At 38.7% G+C, this 15940-nt stretch overlaps 1 protein-coding gene across 1 annotated transcript; it reads right to left on the reverse strand.

Annotated features, from left to right (window-relative positions):
- Nucleotides 1–14602: 14602 nt before the first annotated feature.
- Nucleotides 14603–15421, reverse strand: LOC143596015 (uncharacterized). Its single transcript, XM_077074895.1, has 2 exons — nt 14728–15421; nt 14603–14640 (listed from the first exon to the last, which is right to left on the reverse strand). Exons 1-2 carry the CDS (start codon nt 15419–15421, stop codon nt 14603–14605), a joined length of 732 nt encoding a protein of 243 aa, XP_076931010.1.
- Nucleotides 15422–15940: the final 519 nt, after the last annotated feature.

Consider the following 15940-nt stretch of genomic DNA (forward strand, 5'->3'; position numbering starts at 1 on the left):
GAAAGTATGCAGTGTTAGAGTCACCAAGCTTTAACCAATCGACTTTAGCCTTCTGTTTAAGGAAATCTTCCTCATCTTTAGCCGCCTCATGATAAGCCTTAAGATAACTACTCTGCTCCCGAATCAACTCCAAACTAGTAGGGTCAATGTCAAGACGGGTTTGACAAGAATCCAGAAGGGTTCTAAGATCACTAACTTTCTTATGGAGATTGCCTTGCCGGTGCAGCAAGGAACGGATAGGATGTTTTAAGTTTTGGAGCTTCTTTACCACGCGAAACATGTGATAACCGTTAACCTCAATATTCCAGCCGTTAGCAATAATATCATTATAACCCGGTTTTCCAATCAAGAAATTAGGGAATTTAAACGGTTTAGGCTTACCTTTACTAAGCGAGGGGAATTTCAATAGACATGGAGAATGGTCTGAAATCCGGTACGGAAGGAACACCGCCGAAGAATCATTAAAAATCTCCATGAATTTAGAGTTTCCCATCACCCTATCAAGCTTTTTGAAAAGACCCATACCCGTTTTCGGTTTATTGCTCCAAGTGTACTGGAGCCCGACCCCATTAATATCCTCAACTTCAATGTTCTTAACACAATCACGAAAATCAATCATTCCAGTGGAGATTTTGGAAGAACCATGCAAGCTGTCTTCCAAATTAAGAGCACAATTAAAATCTCCCAGTAAAGCCCAAGGTTTACCATGAGTGAATTGTTTATGAACAAGAAGATTTCGCCATAACTCCCTTCTTTTCAAATAACAATTCTCAGCATACACGAAAGAACCATACATCACCTTGCTATCAAGCTTGAACTTTAACTGAACGTGAAGAACCTGGTTCGAATAATCAATAACCATAAGATCAACCAAATCCGTATTCCACCCCACAATAATCCGAGAACCTTTATCACAAACACTACTATTGCTGGTCCAATCCCAATTTTTACAAATCTTCTTACAAACATCAAAAACCGCGTTTAATTTGACGTGAGACTCAAGAATAGCACATACCTGAATATTATTATCTTGTATTACCTTACGAACCTCTTTTTGTTTAAGAGGGCGGTTCAACCCTCTTATATTCCAAGTGGCGATGGTACCCATTAAACACCCAATTCACCGGGTGTGCTTGCACCCTCAGAACCAATATCCGCTTTCATAGCTTTAGCCACATCCGTAAACAGCTCCTCCACATCATCATCATCTTCATCACTTTCCGATTCGTCCGCCAACTTACCAAACCTGTTACTGGTTTGGACAGTATGCTTTTCCTTTAACTGGACCCCCTCAGCCATAGAAGTTGTAGGTTTACCCACATAATAATTATTGTCTTGTCCTTGAGCGGATGGTTTATTTATAGGCACAGCAGGTTTAACCACCGGTCGGTAGACAAGATTATGTTTCTTGATTTGCGTATTAACTTTTTTCTTTCCCTTCACCCTCTGGAAACCATCATCATTAGTGACTTTCTTTTGTTCTTCATTTAACTTTTTATCGTGAACTTGTTTCGGGCATTGAGTGTTCGAATGGCCAAACACCTCACATAAAGAACATCTGGGGGGCTCCCAATCATATTCAATTTTAATCTCCGAGATCTTATTTGTCTCCCCCCACGTATCCGGAACAGCAACAACAAGCTTCCTTTTAATCTCCTGATTTGCATGGAGCTCAACCTGGACTCTAGCAAAACTACTTCTTCCCCACGATTCCTTACACATATTAGCCGTATAAGAATCCATACTTATCGGATCCCCAATTCTTGACGCGAGCATACTTAGACCCTCCTCAGTAAAAGCACCCAGGGGAATGTTCTGTAATTTGACCCAAACCGGAACAGACCGTACATCCTCCTTCTCCAAATCTGACTCCATAGTCCAAATTTGGAGAATAATGGGGACATTTCTAATCATCCAAGGACCATCTTCAATCAACTTCATCATCCCAACTTCCGTATGGAATTTGAAAAAGAAAAACCCTTTCGCATTCATCATTAGTCTCGTAAGCCCATATTTGTTCCAATTTTTCTTAGCAAAATCCTCAACAACCGGAAAAGGAAGCCTGTTACCCAAAAAATAGCCAAACAAAGTATTATTAAACCTTTCGTTAACTTTCTTGACAGATTCAACCGGGATAACCACATCAACTCCTTCCATTGTTGACTCCACATTTACTTTTCTTAATGTTGCCTTCGATGTTTTGTTTTCAAGTTGAACAACACTCATGTAGGAAGGCTTTGAATTTTCCATATGTTTTTCCTTCCCTACATCCTTCTGAATATTAGAATATTCAGATCCAACCACCTTGTTTTCGTTCGAGACAAAGGCTGAAAAACCTTTATCTTGTTGACTATTTAGCGAAACTGATTCAATACCCTTGTTATCGCTCGAACAACCACTAACTTTGTTCCCCACGGCTGAACAACCACCATCATTGTGGATAACATCATTTAAAGGAGCAGTGAATGTAGTGTTTGCAGCAAACGAAACAAACGAACCCGTAACATTAGGGTTTCCCGAAGAACCAGTTTTCAGAACCCCCCTACGAGGGAGAGCCCCATCAATGTTCGTTACCCGATTAGCTGGAAACCCATGTATAACATGATCAACAAAACCATTACCACCCTTATGCTCCATGCAAATCCAATAAAAACCAGCCAAGATACCCCAAAATCAATACCAAGATCAAGATCAATAAACAAGGAAACACAAATCGGCCAAGATCAAACCAAATCAAGATCAAGATCTCGATCAAAATAAAACCAAATCAGCCAAGAACAAGATCCGCCAAGAACAAGATCAAGATCAAGGACAAGATCAAAAACAAATCAGCCAAGAACAAGATCAAGATCAAGGATCGGCCAATTTCCAAGAAACCAAGATCAAGATCAAGAACCAAGATCAAGATCCAAGAAACCCAGCCGACCAATCCAAGGAACCAAAAGGCCAATGAAACCCTAATCCAGATCTGCCCAAAGATCAAAGAACAATCAACCCAACGATCGATCAAGAACAAGAAACAACCCTAACCTTGATAACCACAAGATCCTTAATCAATTAATAGGATGTTATCGATCTAACTAAACTATAACAATAGCCGTGATCAATAACGAACCTACTAAGCAATCAGAATCAAGGATTGGAACAAGATTAAAGCAACCAAAAGCCAAGAGAAGCCAAGAACCCTATGCGGCCGATCGCATAGGGTAATCTCCAAAATCGCCTTTCCTAGAGAGAAAACTTATTTACGATATTGAAGACTTTGACAGTTATGAGAATCAGACTCCGATAAGTTAATTCTGGGCATGTTCGACAGACTTAACTGAGAATTTGATGCTTCTATGCTATCTGAAGGTTTGTGTTGTGATACTGTGAAAGTGTGTGCTTGGTTACAAATGCTTAAATGACAACACCATCTTTAAAGTCACTGTTCTTAAATTGAATTTTCAAAGGAAAATGATTTTTAAAATGGTAAAGAGTTTTTGATTAAGCAACACGGTTTTTAGTGACAATACATAAGAGAAATAATAATATTATCCAAGTTCCCAGCTTCAAAGAAGCAAGAAACTGATTTGTGGGAAATTGAATCCAACCTACATATGGGAAATGATAGAAAACTATTTAAGATGACTAACCCATGGATTATAAGTTCAAAAGGCTTTGAGTACAGTCATTGGCAAAGTATGGTAGCTTTCCATGGTCTACAGTTGCAATATGTGATATAAACTTAAACTGGCTGAAGTATGATGTGGTGAAACATTGGAAAATAAGGTATGTTCTCTAGCACATCTCTCCGCGTGATAGGCAGAAAGGTCATTATCCAATCATACACGAGCCCGTGTTGTTTCTGGTCTACAAAAATCTTTTAAGTAATTGAGCAGATATATATTATTGGTATATGGAAAACCTCTCAAAAGAAAAGAGAGAGAAAAAGATTGAAAAGTATAAAAAGATCAAAAGTATAATATATATATTTACAAAATAAGTTAGATGATTTCATGACTTAAGGGGCACTAAGAGAACTACAAGGGTGGGGCATACAAGTAAGTCCTAAACACCCTGAATGTAAGGCATGTAAGTCCGGATGGCATGTAAGTCCAACGTTCAACCTTACAGTCTGTTATCAAAGACAATATATATATATATATATATATAAATAACTGCTCTAGTATACAAAAATCAATTTTGACCAGGGCATCAGGGGGTCGGAGTCAATTCGGGGTGATTTAGAGAAAGTTAAATAAGCTTTGAGAAGAGATTAGAGGCAACCTGAAGCTATAGTGATAACCATTCCTATTTTATGCACTAATTGAATCCAAAATGTATCACCAAAAGCAATGACCATTATGCTAAGTATACCTGCTGTCAACCTGACTTGAATCAGAATAACACTGACCATGAAGTGGTGTGATCGTTGTTTTAAATAGTCTGATCCCAAAATTGAGATATTTACAAATTGACTTAAAATGAATTTTATTTTTGAACTGGATTTTGATCTCTTATGTCACTTTAAACTAATTGCTCATTCGATTTACTGTTATGACATGATTATTCTTTGGTCAAAGTTAAAATCTGAGCACAAGACATGATTACTCATGTCTTGAATCAGTGGCATAAAAGTTGTGATTCTCAAACTGAATAGAATTTCAAGTTAAGTGTTTCAAGATAGGAAACTATGCCTGCTTATGAATTGTTGCTTCGAGTATACACTGCAATGTATGAATTGATTATCTGTTTCGAGCATGACAGGAAAATTTGCTGTTAAGTGTTTTGAGCATGAATCTTGTCTTCGAGCACCTACTATGTTATGAAAATTGATGTTATGTGTTTCGAGCATGCCTGCATGATAAGTAGTTACGATATAAGTTCTCGAGCACAAAGAACTGAATAATAGGAGACATTTATGTGTTTCGAGCATAGTTGTGTGCTAAATACTAAGGTATAAGCATTCGAGCTAAGAACTTGAAGATTATTGTGATTTAAGTAGTTCGAGCAAGCTCATGAACTGGACACTTAGGCTCTGAGTTCGAGTACGGGATTAGGAAAGATTTAGTTTGGTAAGCCTTTCGAGCACAGTGTACTTCAAGCATATTGGGCTATAGATGTCTAAAGCTAAGTCCACACAGGAATGCATCTCGAGCATAGGGAATTGACATGATATATTTCTAAGTACTCTCGAGCATGACGCATCGTCAAATAAGGTAAGTACTAGTGTGGCTCAGGAATCAATATTTAGTGAACTTTAAAAGGTACATTCGAGCACACTACACCTCAAGCAAGACGAGCAAGTACCTTGTACCATGTACTCGTGTACAGGGGGAGTCAGCTTTTGTTTTGTCTTTTATACTGATTGTACCATGTACACGAGCAAGGACTGAAAATATTCCAAGTACATCGAGCAAGAATTGTACCATGTCCTTGTGTACAGGGGGAGCCAGCTTTTATTTTGGCTGTATGCTAGAGCAAGGGAGGTACATTTGAATTTGAAATTAAATGACAACTGTCGTGTGCTAAACGACAAACCAAGGTACTGTACCACCTAAACGTTAGGTATAAAAAGGGGGACTTAGAAAGTTTTTCACACATTTCTCTCTGATTAAACCTAAACGAAGGCCTTCTTGCTCGTGCTCTCCCTCTTGCTCGTTGTTCTATTACTTGCTTAATTTCACTTCGATTATAGCCATTAGCTCTGTTTCGACTTTGGTAAGACATCGTTGTGCGATAATCGTCGCACCGATTTTGAAATTAGGGTTTCTAATTGAACTAATTGACTAACTGTTTACTTGTTTTGACAGGTACGCATACTACTACGGAACAGGTTAATCGAAGACGCCATTACTCATCTCTCCTTTCTCATATACAAGTTCTGCATATTTGTATACTGACATTCTCTTATTCTTGCAGAACTGATGGCCTTTAAATTTGAAAAGAGGCACAATATGTGCGCTCAATTGGATCTAGATGATGAAAACATGGAGTTAGAAGTCATGATAAATTTTCTACGAAACTCCAATCTACGACTGGCGCTGACAGAAAACCCCACACTCTACAGGAACCATCGTACGGACTTTTGGCAGTCCGTGACCTATGTCAATGACGTAAATGGGAAGAGGATTGAGGCATCTGTGTTAAACAATGATATTGAAATTACAGAGGCTTCCATTCGAGCTGCATTAAACCTCAATGACAACTTTGAAGCTCAACAATTGTATTTTGTTCCAAGATTGCTGCGAATCTTTCAAGAGATGATGGGATACCAAGGGGATGTTAAAGAGGGACAATTTCAGAAAGGGAGTTTTCCTTTAATCTACCGGTTCCTGATTCATCATGTGATTCAGTCCCTATATCCTCGGAGAGGGACTTGGACTTTGCTGAGTAGAGAGCTCAGGTCTCTTACTGTAGCTATCTTGTATCAGCAACCCTTCAATATTTTGAGACTTATCTTTCAAGGGCTAGTTTCAAATGCAGAGAAGCCAGTAAATCTATGATTTCTCATGTATCCACGTTTTCTACAAATTTTATTCAACAGAGCTCTACCAGAAATTCAAAGAACATGACAGGTTTTGAGGTGGCAGGACCCAAATATTTGCAAGCGCATGAAAGATGAAAAGAGTAAGTTCATTGATAATGATGAATGGGATGTGCTTCCATGGTTACATGTACTAGCTCTCGGTGCTATTGATGTACCAGGGACTCTAGGGAACAGTGATGATGAAGTTAGTAATGGTGAAGATGATGATAATCAAGATAATGATGGTGATGATGGTGCAGATGGAAGAAATGACATGGTTGTTGATGATGCTGTTGATGCACAGGAGATAGTTCAGGACGATATGCCCTTGATTGAACAGGCTGCATATGGGGCAGATGCTGCAGAGGTGGAAATCCAAGAGGAAATTCATGATCCGATAATGGATGATGACACGTTTGTAGCAGGTGTTGTCTCAGAAGTTACTGCAACAATCGAGAAGGTAACTCCACCAGAATCACCACCACCTGAAACATACCATGATGATACCGATTCGGTGGAGATAGCTGATGTTAATGATGATGTTGCCAACTCACCAGCTACCACTGAACCTTTTGTATCTGATAATGAGAAAATCAATGACATTTCTTCGCCACCTCGGTCAACCCAACCAATTGACGAACAACCAGTACCTGAAACTTCTCCACTACCTAAACCAACCCCATTCTCTGAACCTGCTTCAAAACCAAATGTTGAAACCCCACAATTAAGCTCAGATCTTTACGAAGTTGTGTGTGAAAATGCCAGACTTGAGTTTGAGAACATTATGCTAAAAGAACAGAATGCCATTTTGGTTACAAAAAACTCGGCTCTGGAAACTGTACTAAATGAAGCTTTATTGAAAATTCGAACCCTTGAGGGGCAGTCTGAGGTTGAGAAGACCTCAGATGTACCAAAACAGGGGGAGAAACCTGAAGGAATAGAGAGTCTAAAAGTTATTGGGGAAATGTATGAGAGTGAGGAGGAAGAGAAAGTGAAAGTGGGACCATCTTATGCTTTAAAAATGTTAAATCAAGCATATGATGAGGAAGACTCTAATGTTGAGGAGGAGGATAAAGAAAGGGAAGAGCCTGAAGAAGAACTTTTAAAAAGAAAGGCAAAAGGCAAGGGGATTGCACTTACTGAAGATGATCTACATCCCCTGCCTCAGCACACAGTTCAGTCTAATGACATTTTATACAAAGAGAATGTTGTTGATCCAGACATGGCTGAAGCTGAGTCAGTGAAAACAGCAATCAATCTAATAAATGAAGAATTGGAAGCTCTAGAAAGAGAAAAGTTAAATCAAGAGAAGGAGGAAATTCCTTAAAAGGTCATAGAAGCTTTGATTAAAATGAAAGATAAAGAAGAGGAAGATGAGAGGAGATTAAGAGAAGCTGATGAAGCAATCAAGGCTACAATTGATGCCTTGAAAGAAAATTTGAATGTTGATAAACAAGAAATTAAACAAGAAAAAGCAGAACCGTTGATCACAGAACCTGAAGAGCCTGCAATGAATGAACAAGAAAAAGATGCAAAGCCTTTGATCACTGAGCCTGAAGAGCTTGAAATAAATGAAGATGAACTTGGTTTAGGTCCTGTCATAAATGAAGAAGATGAAAATATTGAAGTCTCAGCAAGTACAATGGTCAAATTGATAATTATGAAGGATCTTACTCTGATTCTGAATAATCCAGAAAGACATCACCCAGAGATTGTAACTAGAGGTGCACAAATCGGTTTTTTTTGAAAAAACCGGTTCGGTTATTAACCGGACCGGTTTTTTTTATCCAGAAAAAAACCGGTTCGGTTAATAACCGGACCGGTTATTAACCGGTTTTTATTGCTGAAAACTCAAACCGGCCAAACCGGTTTGGACCGGTTTAAAAACCGGTTAGAACCGGTTATTAAACCGGTTTTTTATAACCGGTTTTTAATAACCGGTCTAACCGGTTAACCGGTTTTTTTTTTTTTTTTTTTTTTTTTTTTTTTTTTTTTTTTTTTCTTTAGGGTTTAGGGTTTAGGGTTTCGTTGTTAGCATTCTTTGCTTGGAAGATTAAAAACACATAACTTTCATTTATAGCTTTTACATTAAAAATACAAACATTAAATCGTTATCGCATATTCGTAACTCAAAAATACAAACATTAAAGAATGCTTAGACACGATTACATTAACAAGTTGATGTTTGTTACTCATTTTCTTCGCTACCCGATCCCGAGCTATTCCTTAGGTAATCGTCGTACGCGGCTTCTTCATCGGTCATTGGTTGAATGTGTCCTTGATTGACCTCGTCTTCATACAAGGCCGCCTCATAGTCCATTTCCCCCTCGAGTGAGCGTTGATGTTGTGCCCTGTCTAAAGAGTCCAAGTAATCCTTGTAGCAAATCGACATCTCTACAGCTGCTGGAGTGAGTCGAGTCCTCCTAATCGATATAACCCTGCCAGAAACAGAAAAAGCAGACTCCGAAGCTACCGTGGAAGCTTGGACCGTTAGTAAATCTTTGGCCATGGCGGCGAGGATCGGAAACTCATCCTCCTTACCTCTCCACCAAGCCAGCAAATCAAGACTTCTAAATTCATCCGGAGTCATGTGTTTCACAAAGTTGGTACCACCATACCTTCCAAGTTCACTGCTTGGGGTGTTTACCCTTTGACGTTTACCGGCGTCTTCCCAAATCATGTAGTACATCCCCATTTCAAGGTCGGTTTGGGATTGGGATTGGGCAACAGCTCTTAACGAGTCATGAATTTGGGAAGACGACCCGTGTTTTGTAAGGTAAACATCATACATGTTTGCCAATGTGGTGTTGAAATCATTCTTTAAAGTTTGGCTATAATAGGGGTTTTGATCGTCGTTTAACCCTAGCTCATCACAAATTTTTTCTATTAAAGCTTCAACACCACCAACATTGATGCAAGGGTTTAACGCAGCCGCACAGGTCAAAACAGCGGGTAGTTGTTGAAAATATTTTATAAATTTTTCTTTCATTTTTGCACCCATATCAAAATAAGGTGCACCCCTACAATGAATTTCAGTCAACTTTGTGCACATGACAGCAATTTTTGGTAAAGCAATGGGGCTTGTTGGATAGTAAACCCCGGATAAACTAGTTGTGCAAGATTTAAAAATTTGAAGAACCTCCGTAACGATCTCAATCAATAACCAGTTTCTAGGATCGTACGGTGCACATTTACCCCTACTTGACATTATTTGATGAAACGCAACTAGTGATTCTTTTTGTTGGATGGCTTTCTCAAACATATCACAAGTCGAGTTCCATCTTGTTGGACAATCCCAATTGGGCCCCAACCATTGACAATTAGCTTCATCACAAAATTTTTTGTATCTTGAAAATGTTTTATTGTTGCTAAAAACATCTCGTAACATTCTTTTAAAATTGTTTCTTTGCGTTTCGATCACGTTTAACCCATCTTGCACGGCCAAGTTGATAATATGTGCAATGCATCGGCTATGAAAAAACGCTCCATCACAAATAGGTTTATACTTTAATTTTAAATGGCCAACCGCGGCCGTATTGTTGGACGCGTTATCAAACGATATTGAAAAGATTTTATCTTCAATCTTGTATTGTCGAATGACTTTATCCAAGAGTTTAAAAATATTTCTACCCGTGTGCGGGTAATCAAACAATTGAAACGCAACGGTTCGTTTCATCATTTGCCACGACCGGGGGTCAACCCAATGAGCCGTCACACAAATGTATGAGTCGGGCGAACCATTAGGTACCGACCACACATCCGTTGTTAAGTTCACACCAGTTTGTAAGTTTGAAAAGTATGAAATTAGTTCGGATTTAGCGTTTTTCCATGCTTTAAGCATATCTCTTCTAAGGGTCGAACGACTTACGTGTTGGTAGCGTGGTTGAACATACTTTTGCATCATCTCCGTGAATTGAGGGTTGTCGAAGTGGTTGAAAGGAAGTGATTGTTGAATCACAAAGTTGCCAAACTGTTGACGTACCGCTTCAAGGTCGTACGTAAACACCGTTCCTTGATTCGTCATCTCCGGCTGCGAACTACTTCCGGATTCGTCCTTCAAGACCTTGCAAGAGGGCCTTTCTACATGAGCTCTTAAACTGGAGTTTGCTTCTTTGTTATAAAACTTCAAACAATGTTTGCATCTAGCTTTTTGGGTTCCGTTAGACATTTCGCATAGGTCGAAATGTTGCCAAATATCTTGGTTTCGTTTCGTGGGGATGACCCGAACGACGGTTTCTCCCGTGTTCGAGGCACCCATGTTGACCGATGAAGCAGCACTTTGGGAGGCCATGATAATCGACTACGAATTAAGAGTGGTATACTCGAGTATGAAATAAACGACTACGAAAGAAGAGCGTTTGGAGTTATAATCGCGTATGAAATAAACGTTTAGAGCTTTTGGAGTTGTATAATCAAGTGTGATCTAACCAATACCCAACCTAAACTATATATAGATGTTTGTGGGGGTAAAAAAAACCAAAAAAACGGCTAAAAAAACGGGCAAAAAAAAAAAAAACGGCTATAAAGCCGTTTGGTAACGTTCGAAAACCGGTTTAACCGGTTAACCGGTTATTAAAAAACCGGTTAACCGGTTTTTTTATAACGGCTATAAACCGGTTATTTTAAAAACCGGTTAACCGGTTTTTTAATAACCGGTTATTAAAAAAAACCGGTTTTTTTTTATAACCGGTTATAAAACCGGTTTTGGCTCCAAAAAGTATAACCGATACGTAAACCGGTTACGTAAACCGGTCAAACCGGTTTTTAAAAAAACCGGTTTTTAAAAAACCGGTTTTCCGGTTAACCGCCCAAACCGGTTCCGTAACCGGTTTTTTTGAACACCTCTAATTGTAACAGCAGCAAGAAAGGCACAACAAGATTTTATCAATTTGAATAAAGGAGAACCAAGATTTGAAGAATATGTTGAACCAAGTGAGCCAATCATTCAAGAAGTTACTGAAGAAACTCATACAGATGAAGCGGTTATTGAAGAATCTGAGTCAGTTGATGAAGAGATTATTTTAGAAGGACCAGAGGTTGAATTGCATCAACCTTACTCTCCCACTCAATCTCAATCAAATCTGAAATGGAAAGACACATCTGAAATTGAAACACCAAAGCCCAAAAGACAAAAATCTGTTAAGAAAATGGTGCACAAATTAAGGTTGGAAAAGCTTGAAGAGAAGAGAAGAGCTCAATCCACACAAAATAATGAACCAATGATTGAGGCTCTTCACAACCTTGATGAAGTAGTTGATCTGGATGCTGAAAATGAAGATGAGGAAAGGTTGAAGAAAGACGAAAAGAAAAATGAAGATAAGGATTATTTGATCAGCCTGGGATATGATCCACTATAACTCCAGAGGCTATCAAAGGAAGATTTAGCAAAAGAAGCTGAGGGGTGGAAAACAAGGAAAGCCAAAAGAGAACTATTAATGAAGGCTGGTCATAAAAGTGCATTCCTTAATCTTCAACCATTTGATAAATTGACAAAATGTACAAGAGAGCTCTGATAGATGAAGTATCTGATTATGTTAAGAAAGTATCAAAGAAACTGAAAGAGAGTGTAAAGGATTTAAAAGAATCTGAAAGTAGTAAAAGGAGGACCGAGAAGAAGACAAGGGATGAAGAAGAATATGAAACTTTGAAAGCCAAACACAAAGATATCAAATTTCTTCAGCTGTACGGATACAGTTACAACTACTTGAGAAATCTTTCGCTTAAAGAACTGAAAAGAAGAATTCAACAAATTAAAGACTCTCACAAAGAGCAAGCAAGTCGAGAAAAATTTGAAAGAGAGCAGGAGTTAAAGATGAGGTTACAAAAGGAAAATGATGAAGCTAAAAGGAAAAATCAAAAATTGAAGAAGTGGTTTGAGGACCCTAAGAGGGTGGAGATGTTAAAGACAATTGTGCTGGAGAAAGGAATGACAGAAGAACAGTTTCAGAACATGCCTCTTGAACAACTAATGGAATTATATAACAGAGAGCAGAAACTGTATCTTGAAACACAAAGAAAGTTGCAGGAAGACAGGATGAAAGCTGAAAAAGAAGTACATGTTGAAATGATGAATGCTCTCCACAAAAAGGGATTGAAAATGTCAAGATTGTTGATGCAAACAGAAGAAACAATTAAGAGATGGTATGTAGAAGAAGGGCTCGATAAGTCAAAGACAACTCAAATGGGGAGCTCGAGCAGAACTCCAAGTACAGAGAGTCTGAGATCTGTACCTCCAAGAAATTTAAATTTGCCTACACATCTCTTCTTCGACAGAAGATCAAAAACCTAAAGGGCTGTAACTGAGGATAAGAAAGAACATCTCATCATCTTTAGGGATGATTTAAGAGATTTTACCTAACAACTAACCAGGATGGCTGAACTGACCTTGTATGACAGTCAAATCAGAAGTCAGCCATCTGGTCAACAAAGGAATGATCTCTCCAAATTCTTAAAAGAACAAGCTGAAAGAGGATTCCCATTCCTGATGCAGAAGAAGAGAGAGTTTAAGAGCCAGACTGAGAGGGAGAAGAGAAAAAGGAGGATCAGTGAAGTACACATCTCAGAACTCTCCCTCTTTGAATTGAAGAAACAAAGAACTCAAGCAAGCAGCTCACACCACAAAAGGAAGACTTTGAAAGAGTGCTTGGCTATGAGAGAGGTCGTGCAGGAACCCAACTTAAGGGTGCAACAATTTGGAAGAATCACATACATAACATACAATCAAAATGATGATTCAACCACCTTGAGGAATGAATCTGGGATACCTATTGCTGTTATAAGACATGATAAAGACCTCAAGTTCATGCATTCACAAGACTTACAAGATTTAATTGATGCAAGATTTCCATGTGATGCATCTGACTTCTCAGAACTTGATATGCTAAAACAAAGGGCTGCATATGTCAAGAAACTAAAGGAAAGAACTGATGCAGAAGCAGAGGAAGAAGATAAAGGAATGGAGCTGATTGAAAATTAATTTGTTTGTGTTTATCTTTGTACTTTTGTTTTAATTGTAAAAACTTTGATTTGTAATGCCCATGAGGCATAATTCCTTATTATGTAATGAAACGACATGTTCTTGAATGATATATATTGTATGTCTGATACATGTGTAACTCTATGCAGGTATGTTTTGGTGCATCTGAGCTTGTTCCAATCTAAGGGGAGATTGTTGGGTCGGATTTTTGATAAGAAAGATTGGAATCTTCTCAACCTCCTCAGAAAAATGGCTAAGTATGGACTTCGAGCAAAGTTAGGCGATCGAGCATGGTTTTATTACCTCGAGCAAGGTTTTCTGAACTTTAAATGGTTAATTCTTCTAAGTGTTAGGGCTTCGAGCAAGCTACACTTCAACGAGCAAGAGTATTCTTCTATCGAGCATGGATTGTCAATCGAGCAAACAGCTTGATCATACAAGTTTTAACCAAGTGTTACGAGCACAGGATGATCGAGCACATGGGGACAAGCATGGATGCAATAAGAAGATGTCACGTGATCAAAGCAAGGACTTCGAGCACAGTTTAGTTCCCGAGCAAGATTTACATCCGAGCATGCTAAAGATTGCTGAATAAGTATAACTGAAGACATCAAGAAGAATGAGCTTGCTCGATGGACTAGTTCGAGCAAAGCATGGACAAGTCAAGAAGAACGAAGCTTACTGGAGGAGAATATATTCTCCGAAAGAGAATATATTCTAAGTAAAATATGCTCGAAGACACTCATCGAGCATACCTAGCATAGTGAGTATGCTCGAGCAAGATAGTTACCTTGCTCGAGGACTCAACACTTGTATTATTTTGAGTTTCATTATGTAATGATTAGGAACTTCTAGAAGGAATGTTATGGTCTATAAATAGGGGTCCTAGGATACCTTTTAGGACACAGATTTCCAGATGGAATACAAGCTGGCACACACTGAATACGAAAAACATTAAAAAGAATATTCTCTTTGTTTTCTCGTACAATCGTCGCCGCCGTCATACACGAAACCCTAGAAATTCCTTTCACTGTTGTATTAAATGATATATTAAATGCAGTGAATCTTTGTCTAGAAATCGTTCTTACTGATCATTCATTTACGTTTCGTGTCTGTTATACTTTCACTCCTTCACTCCCACTTGTTGGATATCCTGATTCCGCCGGGATATTCAATAGGCCTTTGGGTTAGCAGAGTCGGTGTGTTCTTGTCAACCTTTCTAAGGTTTCACCCAACTCACGGTCCTGACAGAGATTTCCCATGGCTGCCACTAAAGCATTTGTCATTTGGAAGCTGGGCTTCTCTTCTCTTATCATATGATTTTCTATCATTTCTTGCTCAGCAGCCTTTAGAAATGCTATCACATCATCCAGTTTGAAGCTGGGAAAACTTGCTTTCTTTTTGATAAATTTACTTGCAGTATACCATTCTCCGGACAGTGAAGACAACAATTTCTTATTCAGCTCGAAATCACAAATTTGTAAGTCAGTTGTTCTGATTTCATTAACAATAGACATGAATCTTTGCAATACTGACTTCAGTCGTTCACCTTCCTTGAACTTGAAACGGTCAAGCTGCTGCTTCAGCCTGTCTTTCTTGATGTCTCTCAACTCAGTGTTTCCTTCAAACATGTCAATAACAGCATCATACATCTCCTTAGCTGTTTTGTGATGATTGACACTGGTCAATATCTCCCAAGAGAGACCAAGTTTTAACATAGACAATGCCTTATCATCCCTTTTCTTCATTTTGAGCTCTATTGTTTCATTGTTGTTTGCTGCAGTGGATGGAACATATTGTCCTTCTCTAATAGAAGTCCAAAGTTCAGGTTCGTTATAGTTAACAGCAGCTTCAAATAATACCTTCCATTTGTTGAAGTTTTCTTGACCTAAAAGTCTTGGGATCTTGTTTGTTGAAACTTCTTGATCATCCATCTTGCTCAGATCTGAGATGTTTCAGACGAAAACCTTGTAAAGCTTCAAGCTTTATCACAAACCTTCAGTCCTGTGGCCTTCAGCGAGCTACTAATAGCTCTAATACCACTTGTCAGGACCGGGGACAGATCCAATACCCAAAGGCCTATCGAATATCCCAGCGGAATCATGATATTGAACGCATGGGAACGAAGGTGTGATATAACGACAAAAGAAACACTAAAATAATATTCAGTAAGAACAGATTCAAAGACAAAGATTCACTGTATTAAATATATCATTCAATGAAACAGTAAATGGAATGTCTAGGGTTTCATGACGGCGGCGGCTGTACGAGGAAACAAAGAGAATATTCTTTGGAATATTTGTGCCCTCGTATTGCGTGCGTTGCCAGCGTCCCCTAAAATGGAAACCTAAGACGCTATTTATAGACCCTGACATTCCTTCCAGAATCCCTAATCATTACATAATGAAAGACAAATACAAGTGTAAGAGTCTTGCTCGAGCAGACTCAGTATG

The sequence above is a fragment of the Bidens hawaiensis genome, unplaced genomic scaffold (genome assembly GCF_021521415.1).
Source record: "Bidens hawaiensis isolate Kalapana, Puna unplaced genomic scaffold, B.hawaiensis_p1.1 tig00045947_1, whole genome shotgun sequence".
NCBI lineage: Eukaryota > Viridiplantae > Streptophyta > Magnoliopsida > Asterales > Asteraceae > Bidens > Bidens hawaiensis.

Excerpts from the sequence above, each read along its gene's own strand:
- LOC143596015 (XM_077074895.1), bottom strand. The coding sequence starts at position 15,421 with ATGGATGATCAAGAAGTTTCAACAAACAAGATCCCAAGACTTTTAGGT. Across the intron at positions 14,641-14,727 it reads GGGAAATCTCTGTCAGGACC|GATATCCAACAAGTGGGAGT; the intron begins GTGAGTTGGGTG and ends CGGCGGAATCAG.